The 21,958-nt window shown below is 46.2% G+C and overlaps 4 protein-coding genes across 4 annotated transcripts; 1 reads left to right on the top strand and 3 right to left on the bottom strand.

The window, feature by feature from the left end:
• The first annotated feature begins 477 nt into the window (after nt 1-477).
• On the top strand, nt 478-9,896 carry LOC126561270 (AT-rich interactive domain-containing protein 2). Its single transcript, XM_050217241.1, has 9 exons — nt 478-756; nt 843-936; nt 995-3,262; nt 3,849-4,412; nt 4,725-5,162; nt 6,343-9,150; nt 9,214-9,528; nt 9,591-9,682; nt 9,763-9,896. Exons 1-9 carry the CDS (start codon nt 503-505, stop codon nt 9,875-9,877), a joined length of 6,948 nt encoding a protein of 2,315 aa, XP_050073198.1. The 5' UTR covers nt 478-502; the 3' UTR covers nt 9,878-9,896.
• Nucleotides 9,897-10,983: 1,087 nt separating this feature from the next.
• LOC126563393 (uncharacterized) lies at nt 10,984-11,488 on the bottom strand. The gene is made up of 2 exons (XM_050220031.1): nt 11,384-11,488; nt 10,984-11,276 (listed from the first exon to the last, which is right to left on the bottom strand). Exons 1-2 carry the CDS (start codon nt 11,388-11,390, stop codon nt 10,984-10,986), a joined length of 300 nt encoding a protein of 99 aa, XP_050075988.1. The 5' UTR covers nt 11,391-11,488.
• An 843-nt stretch (nt 11,489-12,331) lies between these two features.
• On the bottom strand, nt 12,332-12,741 carry LOC126560931 (uncharacterized). The gene is made up of 2 exons (XM_050216882.1): nt 12,735-12,741; nt 12,332-12,627 (listed from the first exon to the last, which is right to left on the bottom strand). The coding sequence occupies exons 1-2, from the start codon at nt 12,739-12,741 to the stop codon at nt 12,332-12,334; spliced, it is 303 nt and encodes a 100-aa protein (XP_050072839.1).
• A 2,352-nt stretch (nt 12,742-15,093) lies between these two features.
• Nucleotides 15,094-21,330, bottom strand: LOC126560930 (integral membrane protein GPR155). The gene is made up of 7 exons (XM_050216881.1): nt 21,038-21,330; nt 18,699-18,988; nt 18,482-18,624; nt 17,023-17,535; nt 16,520-16,951; nt 15,386-16,452; nt 15,094-15,296 (listed from the first exon to the last, which is right to left on the bottom strand). The coding sequence occupies exons 1-7, from the start codon at nt 21,328-21,330 to the stop codon at nt 15,095-15,097; spliced, it is 2,940 nt and encodes a 979-aa protein (XP_050072838.1). The 3' UTR covers nt 15,094.
• Between the last annotated feature and the right edge of the window lie 628 nt (nt 21,331-21,958).

Genomic DNA, 21,958 nt, shown 5'->3' with positions numbered 1-21,958 from the left:
AACAGAATTAGAGCAAAAAGAGCAAGTTTGGCTCAACAATTGCAACACCCTTGGGAAAGCTTCACATACTTCTTTCGGGGTGTGCAAACACCAAATCTATAATAATTCATCATTGATCACAATCACATGATTTGTCCACCATGATTCAACGCTTCTTACCCGACTTATGACAAGAAAAACTTTCACAACAGTAAACAAAACACAAGAGAGATCTTTTCTAACTCTGGAGCAGAAAATCGCCAGCCTGACTGCACTTCGATCGTTGCTGCTTGTTTTGATGGCGGTTGAAGTTTTTTTTGTTCAAATCGATTTGACAGCGGCTGTCAAACGAGGACCCGCACATTTTTGACAACTCCCCGTCGCTTGGCTTCAGCGTGAATTCGCTTCGTTTTCGCTTCTCCATCGCTTCACTTGCTTGAGCAGTGGAAATTAACATCAGCTTCAGGGCAACATTTATTTTTCGTGCCGCAACGCAAAGACAAAAAAACATGCAATCAGCACAATGACGACCGATGTAGTGAAAATCGAACGCACGAACGTGCCACCGATGTCGGTGGACGAAACGACGAACGATGCGAGCATGGCCAGCTGCAACAGCGTCGTCAGTGGACAGGCCGCCGGTGTTGGTGGTGGTGCCGGGACACCGAAAGAATCGGCCAAATCGCAAAATATACGGCGAACGATTACGAAGCCAACGTTCGAAAAGGATAAGTGCAGCTTTCTGAATGATCTGCAGATGTTCCATGAGAAGCATGGGTAAGTGCACTGAACGCGGCACTCCGGCAATGTTTACATTTGTCGATCGGCAATTACATGGCGTCCTTGTTTTTTGTTCTCCAAAGTACACCGTATCTGAAGCTGCCCAAGATCAGTGGTAAGGATGTGGATCTGCACAAGCTTTACTCGATCGTTATCGGCCGCGGTGGTTGGATGAAGGTGAGAATTCTATTATGAAGGAAATGCAACGTTGTATTAAAACAGTCACTTCCCGTAGGTAAATGCTCGGGAGGATTGGGACGAGGTAATAGAAGAACTGGATCTACCGACCCGGTGCGTAAATAATGAAATCGCTCTCAAACAAATCTACATCCGCTACCTGGATCGATACGAACGGGTAAACTTCCACGGTGAGGATAAAGATCCGAACGAAGATGACGACGACGAGAAGCGACTTCACAAACGGTGGTCCGTCCGTATGCTGCACTCCACCCCGTCCGTGTACAACCATCACCAGCACAATGTGCCGGAAGGGTTACGCTCTTCGTTGAAACTTTCCGAAGATCTGTACCGTGCGTCCGAGTACGATAAGCTTATCCTGTCGCTACTGTCACCCTTACCGAACGAGCAAGATTTCGCAATTAATGTGTGCACGCTAATGTCCAACGAGAACAAGCACACGCTGAAGGTGGATAAGTGTCCACGGTTGGTGTACGCACTGTTGGCTCATGCTGGAGTTTTCAACCATTTTTCCCTGAGGGACACATTCGACGAATACTATTCAAACATCCGGAAGAACTCGCTGCAACGCTTCTGGAAGGAATGTCTTTTTGAAAAGCCGCAAGTGTTGGAACTATCGCTGGAAGATTGCTTCGCCAAGATGGGCACCGATCCGAGCGCACTGATCGCTTCCATCTATCACGAAGAGCAGGAAGAAATGGACACAAAATCGGGCACAGAAAATGACGGTGAAACAGAGAGCGATTTTGAGATCATGAATGGACGACTAAATATGGCATCACTTCGTTCGTTTCTTAGTCTGGGAACGGGGCTTGGTACGAACGATTACATTGGACAGCGCGTGCTGCAGATCGCTTCCATTTTTCGGAACTTAAGCTTCAATGAGGAAAATCTTCACTTACTCGGCCGCAACCGTACCTTCATTCGGTTTCTTATTATGTGCGCTAATGCACGATGGAACAATCTTCACCATCTGGGATTGGATATGCTCGGAAACATTGCCAATGAGATCGACATAAATGATCCACAGTCGGATGAAGTGACGCGATGTCTCGTGTCGACGCTTTCGGAAGGACTGGAAGGTGCGGATCGGGGTGTTATCATTAGCTGCCTGGAAGTGCTTAGTAAAATAGCGCAAAAAGAGTCGAACGAAGAAAATCTTAACCGATGCCTCAACCAGAAGCTGTACGATCAAATAAGTCTGTTTCTGTGCTTGAACGATATTATGCTGCTACTGTACACGCTGGAATGTATTTACTCACTGACTTCGATGGGAGAGAAACCCTGCAGTGCGATCATGCACATCCGGGGCGTGATTGATACACTCGTTTCCTTGGTGACGGTGGAAGCGCAGAGTTACGGCCCGGATGCGTGCATTCTGATGCGTGTAGTTGAAACCATCCCGGGAAATATGGCCACACATGCGCAAGGCACTTTTTATCAAAATGGTCAAATGGGACAAACGAATCCACCACCCACCATGACGCAACTGACCGTTCACAAAGATGGTGGACAGATACCAGGGACAGCCGCAACTGTCGGTGGTCAGATAAATCCTAATCAGCACGTTGTATATCCAACTCCCGAAGTACCTAAGCTTCCTTCCCTGACTATCACGAGCAAACCAGTGCCATCGCCACCAGTCGTACAACAACCCCAGCAACAACAGATGGTGCAGCAGCAACCTGCTGCTCCCCAACCCGCAGTGCAGCAGAATCAACCCGTTGCTTCAAATAATACCCAGATCGTTACCGTCCAACGTCCACCAGCAGCCGATTCTCCACAAATTCCCGTCAATGTAATTGTTCGTCCCGATCCAGCATCGACCGTTACGCACAGTGGTATAGTTGCGAATCAACCAACAACAACTACGACAAGCACACCCACTCAACACGGACACCCGGGACACGTGCAGCAAACCATTGCACCCGGCGGGGTGGTCATTCAAAGTCCTTCCGCTGCACCATCGTCGATCGCGGCCAAACACATACAGCAGCAACAAGCGCAGGAAAGTGAACAGTTTGCGTACGCTTGGCTGAGGGCATCGTTTGAAGCTGCCCCGGCCGTACGTATGGAGCAGCAGGAGCTTTACAAGCTGTATTTAGCTACGAACGGAAAGCTGGGCCGTAAGGTGATTGTTCCACTTTCGCACTTTCCACGGTGTGTGCGTGCCGTGTTCGGCGGAACGGTGGGTCCAGTGCAGTTAAAAATGGAGCAGAATGGCGTTGAAACGATTGGATACTACTACGAGGGTTTAAGGATGCGCTCCAAACCATTACCGATCGTGCACAAAGGGACAGTGGTGGTGAGTATTGATTTTAAATTAACTTTTGTCGGGGGAGATTTATTTTAGTTACAAGTTCAATTTGGGTATCGAAGACAACAGAACGATTTCCGACGAGTCACTAACATTGCACAGCACGTGGTAGGAAAAAGGGCAAAAATTTAAACTAAAAAAAAAACTCATTCCGTACACGCAACGCAATATTACAGTATTATTCCTATGGTTTTTTGCCGCGTGCTCAACTATTTTTGCTCGTATCCCACAGTTTTTTTTTTGACACGTTCCCATATATTCTACTACTGATATTTCATTTCGTCTTGGTATGCTAGTATTGTGAAATGAGAACAAAATTATCTGGGAACGCGTTAAAAAAACATAGTGTCGAGACAAAAAATATATGGCATCGCGTCAAAAAATCTCGGGATACCAAATTTTTGACTAATATTAAAGAAGGATCTCTAAGATATCAGCCTACCATTTTTTTCCTGCCGCGATCATCCTGTGTCTCATTCAATTCTATCCAAAACTGCCCGCAACACAGTGTACTTCAATGCTAACAGATTTCCTAAATTCTATTTATGCTCACACACTCTTTGGGTTCTCGTAGACACCTGCCGTAGACCCCTGTACCTCGACCAGTACGGGCACTAGTAGTAATAGTAGTAACTCCGGCACGTTGACCAAACAGGACGAACAAAGCCATAATCAAATAACCACTACCAGTTGTACTGCTACGATCACCACCGTTACAACGCAAAGCGCCACGATCGGTCGCGAGTTGATTTCCAGCACAACCATCAAATCAAACACCACAAATCTAAGTAACAGTGGGATAACATCCGGACGATTGCTTGACGGTACCGCAGGAACGTTTCGTTCCTCATCCGTTATAGCGATGGCACCACCCAGTAGTTCCGCTAATACATTACCATCAGCACCACTAAAGCCACCGCAATCCGTGCTGCATAAAACGATACCTCTCCAGACGGTTAAATCCTCGCACCAACAAGCACAACCGAAAGCAATCTTACACTTTACCCAGGCTCAGTCGGTCGCTAGTGTTGGAAGCACAGCATCACCATCGTCGGGAGGATCTTCAACGATCGGCAAGCAGATCATAGTCACGCAAATGGGTGGCAAAAGTGTCGTTATCAATAAAGCTACGTCCGGCGTAAGAATGTCCTCCTTTCTATTCCGTTCGATGTAGTTTTATGTTGTCGCTTTCGCTTACTGTTTTTTTTTTAATTTATTTGTCTTGTAATCGCTTCTTTCTTTTCATTTGTTTGACTTTTCCGCGTGTGTGTACTGCTTTTTAAAAGGTTTCTTCAAATTTTCGCAAACACGTTTTGTTGCGCTGTGTGCTCATTTGGGTAGGAGTTCAGTTCCATTAGCTCCGTGTTGCTTATTTACCTATCAAGAATGTTTCTGCTTAAATGTTTCTGCTTATTAATCTTGACTCTTTTTTTCCTGTCTCATTCCGTAGCAACAGCATCAGTACATACCGACGACACCTTCATCACCATTGCTTCAGCAAGTTCTGAGCAGCGATCAGAAGAACAACGTAATTGTGGTAAATCAGACAACCATCTCCCCACAGCCAGCAGGTACGATCCACAGCAGTCCGGGACTGAGTGCACATCTGCAAACCGGCACCGGTACGACTACGATCATGAACCAGTCCGGAACGATCAGCTCGACGACGACGAACCCATCCGCACTGATCAAGAGCCTGCTGGCGAACAAGGTAACGACAGCGGTCACCGACAGTACGCTCTCCGCTGCTACCGTTGGCTCGGCCGCTGCTGCCGTTGCTGCTGCTGCTGCTGCTGCTGCTCCTTATTCCAGTAGTTTGTCCACTACTACCATCACCAATTCTCCTACTACCAATTGTTTGATTGCACCGAATGTTAACGTGCATCAGGTAACAGTAACATAAACATAGCGTTTAACAACAGTAGGACGCAACTAAGACTGCTTGTGTTTGTGTGTGTGTGCGTGCGAGTGTGTGCTTGTTTGAGGATCATTGGTATTGATTAATGGAATGTATTAACGATCACAGATTACGGCAAGATCGTTTTACATTCAATTACTCAGTACTGGATCTCACTGTAAGCTTTGTGTGTGTGCATGCTGATATCGAGATCGTTTATAATTAATTTGCTTGCGTTTTTTATTGAATTTTTTTACTAGGTAACGTTTTGAAAAAGCAAGCATGTTTAGTTTGAAACTAACCAATCAATTTAATTTAAATTAAATCAAAACTCATGGGGAAGTACACACTGGATGCAATACAGGTGTTTCAAAGAAACTTTGAAGCAAATCACAAAAATGGTAAAATCTTCCCCCCTCTGTCGTTTTTCTATAACAAAATCTAACCTTTTATCTTTACATTCTGGCAACTTCTTTGGTCATTATCAGGAATGTTAGCGAAATTTGAGTTTAGATGTTCAGAATTACATTCAATTTGGAATAGTATTGTGTGTAATGTCTTTTTTAGGAAAAGTCATTCATAAGAATTTGCAGCGAAGAGTCATTCAAATTTGGTATTGACTCCCAAAAGGTTCTTGAAACTTTTGAAGATATTCTTTGAACGATCTACGCAATCGAATGCTAAAAGTACTTATCCTAAAATAACAAAAAAACAAAAATCATGTTTCCAAAGACATTCATGAATCCCCAAAGCTTTAAAAATCTTTGGATCTATCTGAAACAGATTCATCCAACACTAGTTTGGAACGGTGTTTACATAGGCTCCGGGAGAACTTCAAAATACCATATTCAGTAGTTTATTCAGTCTTTGAACCGGAAAACTTTTTTTTTATTCATCCAGAGTGTACTACCTCTTCAATTAATCCTTCTTTTTTTTTGCTTCTGTGAGATTTGTTTTAAAAGAAGCTGATTGTAAATTATTTTGATTCATTAATTGTGCGACAATTTTATCGTATTAGCGTGTATGTGTGTGTTTGTGTGTGATTAAGAATGTGCGTTTGTTATAACACAATTAGGATTTGATTAAACCTTTGCAGGACCGATATTATTTAGCTCATTGTGATATTAAATGTATAACAATTATTTCGCACTTGATCATCATTGCAATACAGGTGGCGCAAAGACAACAAATGCAGAAACAGAAGCAAATGATCGAACAAAAGCTTCACCCGAACAGTTCGATCAATCCATCGGTCGTTGTAACGTCCAACAATCCGAACAATCTGACCAACATTAAGGTGGGCAATTCGACCATTTCCATCAAACCGGGCACACTGCCCACCAACACGGTCATAACGGCAACGAATCCGCACGAAACATCATTTAATGCGCCACCTCCGCTAGCACCACTCAGTCAATCGGGCATCCAGCAGGGTACGATCATCAAAACGATTGCCGCCACGCATGAACAGATTCAGCATCATGCGGCATCCACCACCGGTAAACTGTTGCCAAACAAGGTGCTTTCCGAGTTGCTCGAAAAGAAGCCGGGTGAAATGATCATTGCCGGAGAGACGACAATAAAGCGAAAGTTCGATCTTACCGACACATCGATGGAACCTCCAACGAAGCGGCTGGAAGGTGGGGCAACAAAAACTGCCGATCTGTACGCTGAGCTGGCCGGTTCAATAACGGAAGGGGAGGAAATGGAGGAGGCATCTGCACAGGAGGCGGAACAGCAGCTTGCTGCTAAGGTGAAGCTACAACAAATAACACACCAACAGCATCAACAACAACAACAACAACAGCAACAACAACTGCAACAGCAGCAACAGCAAATGATTTCAATGCCAGTTTCGATGCAACGACAGATAATTGTAACACCCAACAGCAGCCAGCCAATGATTATTTCTACACCAACCGCAAATGTCACCAATAATCCCGCTCAGCAGCATCAGCAGCAACAGCAATTAACATCGCAAACGACGGCAACAATTAAAACGGACAGTGGATTCCAAACCGTGCCGATCATCCTGCAGCACAATGCAATCGGTGGCGGTGCATTACAATTGCAAAAGGCAACTGCACCGGGCGGGGCAATCATGCAACCATCCGTACTGGCTACGCAACATCAGCAACCGACCCAATACATTCTTGCTACCAATCCGCAAGGGCAAACGTACGTCGTGGCACAGCAACCGCAACCCCAGCCACAGCTACAGCAAACGGTTCTGCTCGCCCAAGGACAACAGCATGGCGGAAGTGGCCAGAAAACAATTATCATCGTGCAGCAGCAACAACCACCATCCGGTTCCGGTATCGGCCAGCAAATGACAATGCAAGGCGCGATGGCACAGAACCAGGGACAGACGACGCAAAAGATTTTCCTTAACCAACAGGGTCAGCAGATCCTGATGACACAGCTACCTCGCCAGATGATCGTTAGCCATGCCGGTCCGTCGGTATCGGGTGGAGCGACAATCATCACGTCCAGTGCACCTTCGATGATGCCGGGCACTAGTGGGACGACAATGATCGCCACTGCCGGTGGTAGTGGTGGGACCATTATCGAAAAGAAACCGATCTACATCACCACGAACGCACAGGGCAACACGATCAGCTTCGAAGGACCACAAACGCAACAGTTGCAGGTACAAGCGATGCAACCGAGTGGATCGACCGGTGGTGGTGGAGGAGGCGGTACCTTCCAGATTAAACCGTACGCAAACGTTGGTGTGCATGGACAGCAGCAGCACATTATTCAGCAGGCGAACTTATCGACGGGTGGACCCGTTGGTCAGCAAACGATACAATTCATCCAACAACCGGGTGGAACATTGGTGCAAGCACAAGGACCGTCAACAACGCAAAATTTGCACACACCCACACAGCAGATCGTTTTCCACGGTGCACATAGTAGCAGTTCGGGCGGACCACAGATCATCCAGCAGCAAATCATACAATCTGCCACGGTGCAGCAAACAGGTCAGCATATCGTGCAGAAGGTGCTTCATCAGCAGCAACCGCCACAGCAACATCTAATACATGCGACCATGAAACAGAATCCGTCGCAGATAATCACCGTGCAACAGCAGCAACAGAAACAACCGGTTGCAACTATTACCTCGCAGCAGCAACATCCACAACAGTTGCCTTCGGGCTTATCGATTCAGCGGCAAACAGGAGCACTCTCCCAATCGATCGTGCCAGCGAAGCCTGTCCCGGTGCCAAACGTTGGCCCGACAGTAGTCGCATCAGTCTCAACACCTCCCCCACCACCACCACCCACTCCAGGGCTGCCCGGTGGCAAGCAGCCAATCATTCAAGTCGTTCAGCAAAAGATGCCGCCTGCGAACCAAGGTGTCGTTGTTCGTCCGCCTGGCGGAGCAAACGTTCCCCATCCAGCAACACAAGTCACACAAACGATCGTTACAAGTCAACCATCGATCACGGTTACGCCGATTCCGGCACAACCGAGTGGAAACGTTCCAACGGCAACCATTACCAGCGCAACCCAGGCAGCTCCCGTAGCCTCAATTGCTGGACAATCGATACCGGGTCCATCATCCACAGTGACTGGGCCAACATATACACCGACACCGACACCGGCACCGGCACCGTCTACATCATCCGCGCCCATCACCAACACAATCACTATTCCGGTGTCGGTGGCAACGGGCAGTGGCAGTACGAGTACCTCGATCCAAATGATCCCCGCAATGGATCCGACCAAAATCGTGGAAGAGGACGTCGATCCGAGCTGGCCGTGGGTTTGCGATTGGCGCGGCTGTCCACGGAAAAAGTTCCAATCGGCAACGGAAGTGTTTCGGCACGCGTGCACCATCCACTGTCCCGATACGGTCGATGTGAGTGCGGACATTTACTGTCAGTGGGGACCGGGACCGAATTTGTGCGACAATTTGCCACGGAAACGATTCTCGCTCATGACACATATTCTCGATCGACATTGTACGGCGGATGTAAGTGAAGTTTTTTTTTCTGTATGTTTCTTTGTTTTCAAGGAGTTTTCTTTGCTTTTCAAGTCTTTCAAAGCGGCCGTTCAACGGAGGCTTGCCGGTGGACCACAGCAACCGGTACAACCGTACCCGGTTACGTTGGTGCGCCAAGCGGGATCGGGTAGTGGGAATGTGGCGGGAGCAAACAGTTCGTCAGCTGCTGGTGGATCGGGTGAGCGTGGATCACCGGCACCGGCCTCTTGTACAAAAGTGGAGTCGAGCAGTGCGGCGGAGGGTACAGGAAGCTCCAACGGACCGGGTCAACTATCTGCGGCCGGTCCGGCAGCAATGCATGCGATCAAGCGTTATTCCATGGATTATATAAATTCGAAGGAGTTTCAGGTGATTTGATTTGATTTGAAACTATTTGGTGGAAAAATATTTAAATGCGTTATCTCCCTCAGGATGAAATGGAAGGTCCGGTAACGAAAAGTATTCGCCTTACATCTGCCCTGATCTTACGGAATCTGGTGGTTTACACGAATTCGGCGAAACGGTAAGATTAACCGAATGAGCAGAAAATTGAGCATAACGTGGATTATTAATCATGTTTACTTATTTTAACAACTTTTGCAGAAGTCTCCGCATGTACGAAGCACATCTGGCCGGTGTAGCGCTCAGTAACGTCGAGTCGAGCCGCACCGTTTCTCAGCTTCTTTTCGAAATGAACGACACAGGGCCAAATTACTAATTATGGAAGATCTATTCGGGTACCGTTCCACGATGGGAGTTGTTTTACAGTTATAGTAGTTTGCATTTTTATCTTATTCTTAACCGTGTCGGCCAGATGACACGAATAAATACACTCACACACAGAGAGAACGCCTTATAAAACAAACACACCTGGCACATGCTATTCTAGTTCTTTAACAACTGCATTATAGTTGCATTTTTTCTTTGCTTGGTGGTCTATGTGAGCCAGCAAAAAAGGTCGAGGTCAAAGATAAAAGATAAATAGTAATAAAGATAAAACAAAGTTGACAAAACGATTGAAATGATTGAGAACGCCTTTTTCGATTAACAATAACGGACACTTCCCTTTGGTTGAGAAAACTCCCCAAACCGCTGTCTATCACTTCTGCGATGCCGCCCTGTAGTTCTGAGAAAAAGGTTTAACAAGTCAATTGTGCGTGTGAGCCACCCGCGTTGCTTTATTTCTATTTTGATGAAACATGTCTTACTTTTCCTTCGCATCGTACTCCCATCTTATCAGACAAACCTTAAAAAACGGCATGTTCCTTCCTGATGTGCGTAATTTTTATCGAACGCAACAGAAACTGCATTATCATTTGTGATCAACTACTACCTGAAACGCTGCCTTTGGACAAGAGGAGTGACAGAAATTTCATTAGTTAGGATTGTATTTGGTCCCACCATGAGACCGGCAAACATGCATATCTTTCGATCAGAATCGACCAATTCCGCGATTTGTCTGATGATTGTGAGGACCATTTTGTGTAATTGGTGTGTACCGATCAGCAAAGCCTCCTCTTACTTTTGTTCGCATCGTAGTAACCCTGTAAAAAAATGAATCATTTCTTTCCAAACCTAAGCAACCGCTTTCTGAAATCAACCGAAAGACAAGTACGAAAATGGCGCATTTAAAATTGGCACTCTAATCTACAGCCTTTATTAATTTGCCGTTGTTTGTGTTTGTTTGTGGAGATCCGACTGGTATTCCCGAATTTCCAAAATGGGGGGAGGAAGGTGGCGGGGAAAAGGAAGTTAGAAAGGATGTGTTACAATCCTTACTGTTGCGCTACAGCTAATTCGGTCGTCCGGACAGTGTTTTGCGCTTTACACACGGCTCGGCGGCTTGCACGTTGGAGTCCATTCCCAGTTGAACCAGTTGATGCAGGTGCGGGTCACGGTGTCGAACAATCCCTCGGTCGGGCAGCGGCGAGCCGTAGCCTCAACGTTGGCCGTCTCACACTCCCAGTACGCGGTCGGGTCCCAGTTGTTACGCCACAGGCGTGCGGTCAATTCCGCCGCATTGCACAGCGGGCGCCCATCAGTATCGTCACGAACGCAGCCATTCTGACCGTGGGCCAGAGCGACGAACAGTGCGATAGCGGCAAAGAATAGGACGACTGTGTGTGTGTGTGGGTGTGTGAAGTTGAGAATCCGGCAAATAAGTAAGTTTTTACTCTTTAATCCGATTACGCAAAACTACTTCCATTAAAGGAAAGAACCTTACCCTTCATGGTGATACTTTCGACGAGCTGGCGGAGAAGAACTTGTTGAGTGCTTCTAAGAATGGTCCAAGGAACGATACTGACTAGTTGCAACCATTCGGGACGGTTATATACTGTAGCACAACAAGTCCTACCCACCAGCAAGCACGGTCCAAGACCTAGGCCAGCCAAGTGTCTCCAAAAAGTCTCCAAAAAAGGTCCAAAAAGAGTAACGAAGCTTAACAAAAAAAAAATCTGTATAGGACATACGACCGATAAGATAGCGAGGCCAACTCGTTAGATCGAAATTCGCGATATCTATCTAGCAACCGATGGCGGAGAACGTTAGTTTCCGATCTTTTACTTCGTGCGGCTGGTGTGTAAGAAGGGGTTCTTCGATAAGTTAGCTGCTTTTTCGGCGTATGTCCCTTTCCACGGGCTGACCTTCATCTGCCATGAACCGATCTCGTACCTTTGATATAAACACGACCGGAAATGCTGTGCCGCATCGTATCGGTGGCATCATCTCTCGCGCAGACCGTTTGATACCGGTCCGCCGGGTGGAATTTACATGCCGCGCGGGATGTCATCTTTCCAAACGAGCAACGACAATCTGTGGCAGAGCGCCAACTTGCGCCAACGTGCTCGTCCGTCAAGAAATTGGAGAAATTCCCAAGACACTGACGTAATGGTCCTGTAATGCTGTTCGATAGTACAATCTGTGCCATCGGTTTTACCAAGCCAATAATCCATGCAGCGTTTTAAAATTGGTCAAACACTCAACTACAACAGCCTTTATTTTTGTATTTGCCCATGCGGGATGCATTGATATACCGTGGTATAAAAAAAATGGTAAATTGGATAGCTTTCATGCGACACTAAGCAGGACTACTACTTCCCTACTAATAACTCGATCGAGCATTTCGGTGTTCTAGGAAAAGCAAAAGCATTCGGGATTATCCTATCCCCGCTTACACCAGCGCGCTGGGAGGCTTGCACGTTGGAGTCCAGACCCAGTCGAACCAGTTGATGCAGGTACGGGTAGCGCTGTCGAACATTCCCTCGGTCGGGCAACGGCGAGCCACAGCCGCCACGCCCACAGTCGTACACTCCCAGTACGCGGTAGGGTCCCAGTTATTGCGCCACAGTCGTGCGGTCACTTCGGCCGCATTGCACAGCGGCCGTCCATCAGTATCGTCACGTACGCAGCCAGTCTGACCGTGGGCCAGGGCGACGAACAGTGCAATAACGGCGAGAAAAAGAACGGCTGAACGGAGAGATTAAGCGTTTAGGATGAGCGCTTGCTAGGAACCTCTTAATCCTTGCAAGTCGAAACCTCCAGAAAGGGCTTTGAACTCACAAAAAGGACCTTACCCTTCATGATGTTTCCGGGTGACTTAGAGTGTTTTTTTTTTCTTTTACTTTCAAGGAAAACCTTTGCCGATGTTTCTAAGGATGAAACAAGGAACTATACTGACCCTACAGGCAGTCCTACGACCCAGTTATATACTGCTCGATTGCGAGTCTTAGCACCGGTTCTAACCGGTCCAACAACAACAAAAACAGCCTCGAAAGAAATGCGAAACCATAAAACTATAAAGCTTTCATGACATCTCGATAAGATATTGGCCAGATATTGACCCCCCATGAGTGATAGTGGTCGACTATCAGCATTCATCAGCCAGCACCCGAGAGCGCGAAAAGGTGATTTAGTTGCTTTATTGTTGCGATAAGTTTAGGGACCTATTAGTTCTGCGTTAGCCTGCAACATTGTAACATTGCTGCCGGTTTCCGTATACCTATTTACTCTAAAGTAACGTGCGTGTGACAATAGATTTTTCGAGAGATTTTCTTCTATCTTATCGAACGCCATGCTCGGATGTATTGTAATAAGTGAGGAGATCAAAATGAGCAAATCACCTTGGGATAATTAAGACTTTTGCTACTGTGACCTAATAAACAAACATGCGTCTTTAATCGATTAATGTGAAGAATTCAGTCATCGCGAACGACAGTTAGCGCTTACTGGTTGGTTGGATCGGGTTGCAATAGTCGCAGTTGCAGGACTCTTAGGATATCTACAAAATAGAATGAAGATTTTGTCTAATAAAGAACTTTTCTTAAAGGGGATCACAAATTGCTGAGAACAAGCGTATAATAAAACCAAGCACTTTATTTGTACTGAGCGTGTGATCCATCTGTTCGTTTAAAGGCTTTTTATCATTCAGCCAGGCATTGATAACTTTAGTTGAGATGACTAGAATTCCAACCAAGCAAGCCCATCCAGTGGCGGTTTAAGCCCCTAGGAGGCGGAATTGAAGTTTTGGGCCCCTGTAGTAGCAGATCACGAGCTTTTTGAAGACCCTTGGCAGCTATCGAAATGAAAAGTGTGTTGATGTGGTCCCTTCTACGAACTTTCGGGGCTCTAGGCGGTCACCCGCTACTGGGCCCCCATCATATTGAATCTGCTCACCGAAGGGGAACGTTCTTTATTAGTTACGGAAAGGTCTTTATTAGAACGTTTGTAAATTCTCTTTTATAGTCCTGATGTTCATGTCTTGAGTGATGACAGGCTAGCCAGCATACCAGTTTCATCCTTAGAAGCATGTATAAATTTCTCTTCCTCCAAAATCACGACATTTTTGCGCATAATTTCTTTCCATTCTAAACTATTTACAAACACACACACACTTAGAAGCAAACCGCTGCGTTAAGGATATAACTATATGTTACGTTTATAGACAATAAATATTGCATTTGTTGTTACTAAACACTACAATATAGTACACAATAGATTAGTTAGTCGCTTACGCTTGTTAAGAACCCGCGGAACATCATTTGTACGTCCCAGTTGGCTCTATTTAGGGCACGCAGGTTATACATAGTTGATTCTGTCATCTGCAATACTTTTTTGTCTGTTTTACAGCATTTATACTAGCACAGCACATACACACACTATCATATCTCAACCCGTTTTCTTTTTTTTGGTGTTTCGTTCTCTTCCGTTCAACTCTCTTCCTTCTGCATATCGCTATGGGTATGGGTTCCCGCTTTGTTGTTCCTACTGCATAAATTTTTGTGTAAAGTTACACTATACATAGTTCGTTTAAAAAAAACACACACTCAAAAAGCTGCTTCGTGCTTGTTGCTTGAGCTTTTCAGGGATGGGAATTCCCATTGTTTTATCACAAGGTGACCGTGTATCAACCACCATTTATTTTTTTCATTCTACTATACAAACACGTGCCATGCAGAAAGAAGACAAAATAGAGCAAGATGTACTAAACGTAAAGCAGAAAAACAAATGTTAACCATATAGTAATACAACAGTAGAATAAAAGCTTTCTTATTTAAAAACAACAAATACCACCATCCATCGCCCATCGTGAGGGGTTATGTGCGTGTGTGTGTGTGCATGGTTTGGCAAAACTATGTTGATCTTCCCCTTCACCGATAGCTTATCGTTTTGTGGTTGGGATGGGAAGAGGAGGGGTCGGTTTTTGTGGGTGGGAAAAACCAACACCGAAAAAACACACATTCCTTTCTGTTATCGTACCAGGGTGTAGGGGAGCGTAACAGGGAAGAAGAAAGCTTGTCACCCCCCCCAGTACAAAAGACATCCCCCGGGTGCGATATTGGCTGTACAGACTGTTGTGTAGGAAATGTTGTGCTGGTGAGATTTTTCCTCCCCTCTTTTAGATTGTTCCCGCCTTTCCCAATACCAATGTTCGCCTTTACAGCCGTTCACAGAACGTGTAGAGCAGATTGCGATCGTGAAAGTGGTACACATTGTTGATGTGCCGCAGGACACGTCCATCAATCAGCCGGCGGGCGTAGTGTGTTGCATCGGTACGATCCTTGGCCAGACCGACCTCCAGCAACCAGTCGACAAAGGCGCTTCCGTAGAACACCCGCCGATAGACTTTGATGCGCCAGCTATCCTCCCAGTAAAAAAGAAGAAAAGGAAATGTTAATATTTAATACAACATTGACGAAAGAATCGGCTGCTGCACCCCCGTACGTACCGTATATCCTTCGCTATCGCCTTGCGACAGATCTCCAAATGGTGTGTCGTAAACTGATCGCAAATGTGGCGCGTTTCCGTACTGAGATCGCTCCAGATCGGTAGCTGCAGTAGGTTGGCACCGTACCACACCTTGCGCCAGAACTTCATCATCGGCAGCAGCAACTCGCCCGTGTCCGTTATAAATACTGCCAGCACGATAATGCTCTGGCCGAAGTTGAGGAACGCGTCCAGGAACGTTAGCTCCACGTAAATGCCCGACATACCCTCCATGATCAGTGTCCAGACGGATAGCGAAAGGCCAACGAACATTGAGCAGAGCAGCAGTATTAGTAGCACCATGTGCCGCAGGATCTGTTGCTGATCACCCGTCTTGTCGTACTCGAGAGGTTCCAGCCCATCGTTTGCTTGTTCCCGGTAGCGATCGATCAACGATTGGCACTGCTGCTTACCGGCTGTCGGACAATTGAACTGTGCCGAACACATACCGCTCGGCTGAATCGTTGGCGAACCGGGTTCGTTGACATCATTGTTAATACTGGCACCGATCGCAAGATCCTCAATGTCCACCACGGTACGTATCGTAGTGGATGAACTACTGCAACATCCACCTGCTCCAGCACCTTTGGCATCGCCACATCCACCATTACCTACCGCTGCAGCAGTATTACATCGGGCAGATGATATGGCCCCTGCTGGAAGGATTTCATCATCACTCGACGTAACCGAGTGGCGTCTGCGTTGATGAATTGTAGAATTTCCACCACCATTACCGGCCAATAGATTCACCACGGAGCTCGTAGTAACTGGGCTAGTGTCGGTGTCCGGAGATGAAACTTCCCGCGAAAGGGTAAGGTATCGTTCGTGCCGCTTCTTAAACCGTTGATGCAGTATCAGACAGCCCACGGTTACTATGAAGCACATTACCAACAAAAACACGGCAATGGCGGCCTGTGCATTGCCGTACTGAAAGCTTGGATTGCGTTTTTCCGTTGGGAGAATGTTTTTGCTGTCCAGAAAGAGAAGAAGTGAAACGATACACGTCGGCAAACCCCAAGCTGCAGCAATCTGGAATGGGAAATTTTGTTTTTTTTTTTAGAAAAGTGGAAATTTTACATACATAGGCGAAACGTACAAATACTGGCCACAGCTTAAGCACAAAACAGAGACTCCGACACTGCAGGAACAGTATCGTGATCGCAAGAAAAGCCGTCCACAGTCGGCTACTGTAGCAACCGATCGTGAAGAAGTAAAACTGCAAATACATCTTCCAGCGGCTGTTTTGTTCCAGCGTAGACCACAGTATGACCCCAACGTTACAGATTAGCTGCGACACCAGCAAACAGCACGTGATACGGTGCGGCATTCGCTTCACTTTGCGCGTCAGCGCAAACAGTGCCAGCGTCCAAACGCCCGCAATGATAGCGACAATGCTGATGTCGAACGAAAACTTGTCCAGCTCGTTCAGATAGTCCGCCGGCGTAAGGTTGGTGATGGTGATCATTTTAGCCGAGATGAACATTAACGGTGCACTGATGAACGTCGATGCTACCATGCTGCTTGCAATCTACAAACGAGCGTTTTAAATTAATTGTAAGGCAAAAAGGTAAAACGCGAGACAAATGTTCTTCTACTTACCAAATCCACATCCCGATTGTACTGTGAAGCAATCACGAACACGCCCGGTGCTGCAGGAAACGTACCGTACAGAAAGCCGAACGTGCTCAGATCGGTCGTTTCGCTAAAGTTTGCTCCAGCGTTCATGATGTTCACCGTTTGGCGCGTCACAAGCGGAAACACGAGCAGCTTCACGAGGATCAATATGCCGGGCAGGATTAGCCCCGGTCCTTGCAGGGTGGATGCTTTGCCGACCATACGTAACCCAAGCAGAAACAGTGCGGTGGCCGAGAACGAGTTACCCAGCGAGCGTAACACACTCGAAAGGTAGACTGGGAGCCCGTTGGGAAAGATTTGGCCACCGATCACACCCAACAGCGTCATGAGGAGGATCGGGTTGAAGAAAATAGATTCGACGGTTTTGATCACTACCAGCGCTTTGCCTTTTAGAATTTTTCGTCGATTTTCCGCAGCTAATTGGGGGCAAGTAGTGGGTGGTGGTGGTGGTGGATTTGCTTCTTCATTTGCCGCTGCCTGTAATGGAGGATTTATATTAAAAATAGAGAAAATTTAGATGGCAATACAACAAAAAGTATAAAAGTTCAAGGATTTTAGAAGATCGTGCCAGAATTACTGACTCTCATAAGAACTACGATAGAATTTTCAGCTTAGAAGAAGGACCTTTCTGAAGAACCATATTCTAGAAACGGTCCTCTCCATTTATGTTATTCTTCGCTTTTACTCAACGTTTTACAGTCGTTGCCATCAAACATTGTTCAGGATTTTTTTCTAGAATGCTTCAGTCAGGATTTTTTGTCTAGAAGGCATGAATTTTTGGCAGAGCTCATCAAAATTTACCTGTACGGCATCATGATGCCTTCGGGACAAAAAATGATGCGCACTGTAAAAACTTCACGACATCGACTCTATGATTAACATTTTAAGAACTTATTACACTATATTGGCTGCTCAGAAAGACTCCCATTCAATGATTTTTGCTTCACTCTGAAAGAGAGAAGATGCTGTAAAAATCCTGCCAAAGCTCTACTGCTACTTCAAAATATATGGTAGTGGATGATCATGAAATGTTCAATTTCCACGTTTGGGGAGTCCCCCACAGTTTTTGCTCTAGACGACAATTACATGAAAAAGCTTAAAAATGTTCTATTTTTTTAAAGCGTTGTGTTTGAACTCAACTGTGTGACAATGATGCCTATCAGCGGATGCTGTGCAGTGGATGAAATATTCACGTGTTAATTATACTTCCGCATAAAAACGAGCGGCACAGCAACAGCAGCAACTCTGTATGGTTATTATCGGTTTGGCGATAAACATTATTTGCATAATGGCAGGGAGGAAAAAAATTTAACCAAACAAAGTTTGCTTCCAGATAAAACCTCTTAGAACGACTGAATCATACTTCAATTTGAATCATTTAGTTAACGATTTTTGACGCATCAATTTAGTTCCTTTTACTTACATTATTTTCTGCATTTTTGTCCTTAATTTTGGAGATTTCCATTAACACGTACCCGATCGGGTTGAGGATGGCCAGCGAGATCGGTGCAAGCAGATAGATGTACGAAGCATACTCGGGATGAATTTTCGAGTACAGCGCCGATACTGTAAGGATGTTTTCGATTCGCATCAGCATAAAGTGAGAAGATATAGATAGATATATAAAGATTGCTGCCTACCGATTGGATATCCGATCGCGAAATCATTGCTCTGGGTGCAGAAGATCGCCAACAGCCCTGCCCGGCCATAGTTGACGGGACGTGCTACCAGTAGCGAAATAATGGCCACCGCTAAGAACACGATCGTCTTTGCGATCAGTATCGAAAGCAGAAAGTTCCAGTTAACCGTGCTCCAGTTTAGTTCCGCTAGCGACAGGAAAATGACGGACGGTAGTGCAAACGTACCGACGAAAGTGTTGAGACCCTTCGCTTCAAAGTTGCTGATGATGTTCAATCGCCCCGCTAGGTATCTGTGAATAGAGAGAGGAAAAAAAATATTCAAATAAGACAAGCTTCTTAGCTTAAACGCTCCATAAATGGGAAGTAATGCTGGCCTCGGATTAAATCGTGTTAGCTTGATGGTGTTCAACCTCACTCAACCGCCCCTTCGCATAAGCACCCGCTTCTCGGTTGCGATAAACAAGTGCCTGCCATTATGAATCATTACACGCGTTTAACAATCTATTCCATTGCCACCAGATTCGCATCAGTCTCACTGTGTCTTTAGGGCACTTCCTTCAAAAACAACCAACGGTATCCAGCCCCCGAACGTCGGATATCGGAAGCAACAAACAGGAGGAGATCTCGTAGGGCGTTGACAGGGTAAATTGATTGCCCTAATTGAAACCGCATGTCCTCGGGCCGCTTGCGAGTATGACACTGAGTCGCTGAGTCAACGCGTGCTAAGGAGAGGAAGCTTAACGTATTTCGCTAAAGGATCCATCATATTTCCAGCACGCAAGTCAAGGCAAAACACATCTAGCCGGTCTGGAGGATCAATGGGTTTGGTGAAGGTAGTCGGGCTTGGCCTTGGCACACGAAACATATACCGACTAAAAGGGGGATTTTTCGGCTGTGGATGGAATTCCCATTTCTAGTTCCCGTGCGGTGCGAGTTTTAATGCTCCTTTGCAAGTCTGAAGACATTTTTGCAACGTTCCACCAACAACGACATATGTTTTAGATCCCAGGTAGCTTCAAGAGGACCCAGAATCAAAAAAATTCTTTGCACTCTTTGCAACGCGCAACAATTTTTCGATGGAGTTCCGTTAGGGCGTACGCTGCTATGTTTTAAATTCCAAGATGCTGCCCTATTGCTTGTTGTAAGTGCGTCACCTTGGTTTCAGACCTTGAAAAGATGCTAATTTTATGCTAATGCGCGGTAGTACACAACTCACTACAAAACCGTACGTACTTGAGAGAAAGTTTCGGCTTCGTAAATTATTCCTAATGTTTTACATCAACCTTAGGACTTCCATTTCCTCCCCCTCCCCCTCTCCCTCCCACCTTAGTAGCTTAGGTTTAGTGGTACGCGGAGTGTGCGGTCCCGAGGGGCCCCAAGATGACAAGACTCGGCCCCAATAACCTCCCCACGGTCAGCAGATGTAATGTGACTCAAGCTCCCAACTTGCATTCCGCTTAGGCCCTCCTAAGGGGTTAAGTCCACATATTGTAAATAGATCAGTAGTTATGGTAAAAACGACTCATAAACTAACGCAACGTATGGGATATCCGTGGCTCACATACGTATTTCGCAACAATCGGAAATTGTGTTGGCGCCCTGGTGTCATTCACAACAACCTTCTGGATGTGCCTGTTCTGGATTGTTTGGGAAACTATCCCAACACCAGCAAAAAAATAAATCAAATAGCAAGGGGTCATTAAAGGGCAACCGAATGGTAATTTGCTGACATCGTCATGTTTCCATGTGGAGGAAGCGGCACCTCCCTCCCTCCACCTGTTGTTAATCGTGAGCTTATAGCGCGGGGGGTGGCACTTGAAGCGGGTGAATGAAAACCATCAACGACATATAGAGATCTCTCCCGTATCTAGTAGCCCTTGCCGTACATTAAACAACGGTGACAAACATTTCTTATCGACCGTACTTCATCGTAACAGGCCATCATCAAACGCCGTTTTCCGATGTGAGTGTGGGATGAAAATTCCCCTTTTATCGTATCGACTGCTGGGGGGAAGAAATCACCAACGCGTCGTTGGATGCGGGAGAAATATTTTCCCTGTTCAAGTTTCGTGCAGGAATGCAACGAAGGGGTGGCATGAAACAATGTGCAGCAGTCGTGTCGACCCATCCACAAATAGCTAGCCTAGGCTCCTTTGTGTGGTGATATGGATTTGAATTTTCATCCTCCTTTAGTTGTTTGTGTGCGTCATTCAAAAGCGTAGGAAGATCCGACATTCCTTCTGAAGCCACGATGACGCCCCGGAAAACACGGGGTATAGGAAAATCGATCCTTTTTTACCCCTGACCTTCTCCTTCTTCTCCCTACATCCCTTACTCACCCACAGATAATGATGGCAAAACACTGGATAAGCGCTGGATAGAGATTGTCCATCGAGATCGTTTCCGTACCGTCGTCTTCGGTGTCGTCCTGCGGGTGAATGAAGCTCGTGTCGTTGCGAAAGGGCACCGTTTCGTGTAGTGCCGGCAGCCCCACGATGGTCGCGATCGGTGGGTGGTACTGGTGGGCACCACCACTACCGTTGCTGTTTGCTGTCGTGAGTGTGGCATTAAGGTGTCGCATTGCTTGTGCCATCGTTGCCAGCAGGCTACTGTGCGGTGGTGGGTGATCCATCACGTATTTGTTTTTGAGGAGACCGTAGGGAACCGTGAGGTGCAACCGGGACGGGATTGTTTTTATTTGACTTTGCTGGTTAGATGGCCGGTTGCGTCGTCACACTGCTCATCATTGTGAGCCAAATGCACCCCAAAAATGGGGACAAAAATCGTGATTCGCTTATTTCCACACACAAACACCACAGACGTACACGTCGTCGTCGTCGTTGTCGTCGTCTATTGATCCCGACTCGGTTAGGTGAGCATTCTTTCTTTCCCCGGCAAATTGTGGTTTGCGTGCGGATAATTTCAGGTTATGCTCACGTTGAGACGACGCCACACGCACGGGACATTGTGTCACCGGGACCGGATCACCGATCACTTTTCGTTATGCTTCACATTCACTGTTGGTGGAGAAAGAGCAATTTTAGCACAGAATTAAAAACACGCACAAAAATTGTATCATAATTAAATCGCACTCGAATAAATGTGATTAGTTGCTAAGCACCACCAAACTCACAAACAAACACACATCAGAGTAACATAGCTTCGGTTCGTGCCAATATATGTATCTTCCCACTATATCAAACTTTCCACCACGGTATACACCGCACTTCTATACCGTATTTCGAAAGTTCCAGTCCGTT

This window comes from Anopheles maculipalpis, chromosome 3RL, assembly GCF_943734695.1.
Source record: "Anopheles maculipalpis chromosome 3RL, idAnoMacuDA_375_x, whole genome shotgun sequence".
NCBI classification, from domain to species: domain Eukaryota; kingdom Metazoa; phylum Arthropoda; class Insecta; order Diptera; family Culicidae; genus Anopheles; species Anopheles maculipalpis.
The sequence above is the reverse complement of the archived record's forward strand: the minus strand, read 5'-3'. Positions and strand labels throughout refer to the sequence as shown.

Bases quoted from the DNA above. Each gene is read 5' to 3' on its own strand.
- LOC126561270 (XM_050217241.1), top strand. From the start codon at position 503: ATGACGACCGATGTAGTGAAAATCGAACGCACGAACGTGCCACCGATG. The intron at 757-842 runs GTAAGTGCACTG...TGTTCTCCAAAG, and splicing joins ATGTTCCATGAGAAGCATGG to TACACCGTATCTGAAGCTGC. The intron at 4,413-4,724 runs GTAAGAATGTCC...CTCATTCCGTAG, and splicing joins TCAATAAAGCTACGTCCGGC to CAACAGCATCAGTACATACC.
- LOC126560930 (XM_050216881.1), bottom strand. From the start codon at position 21,330: ATGGATCACCCACCACCGCACAGTAGCCTGCTGGCAACGATGGCACAA. The intron at 16,453-16,519 runs GTACGTTTCGCC...TTCCCATTCCAG, and splicing joins TTAAGCTGTGGCCAGTATTT to ATTGCTGCAGCTTGGGGTTT. The intron at 15,297-15,385 runs GTACGTACGGGG...CTGGGAGGATAG, and splicing joins GCGATAGCGAAGGATATACG to CTGGCGCATCAAAGTCTATC.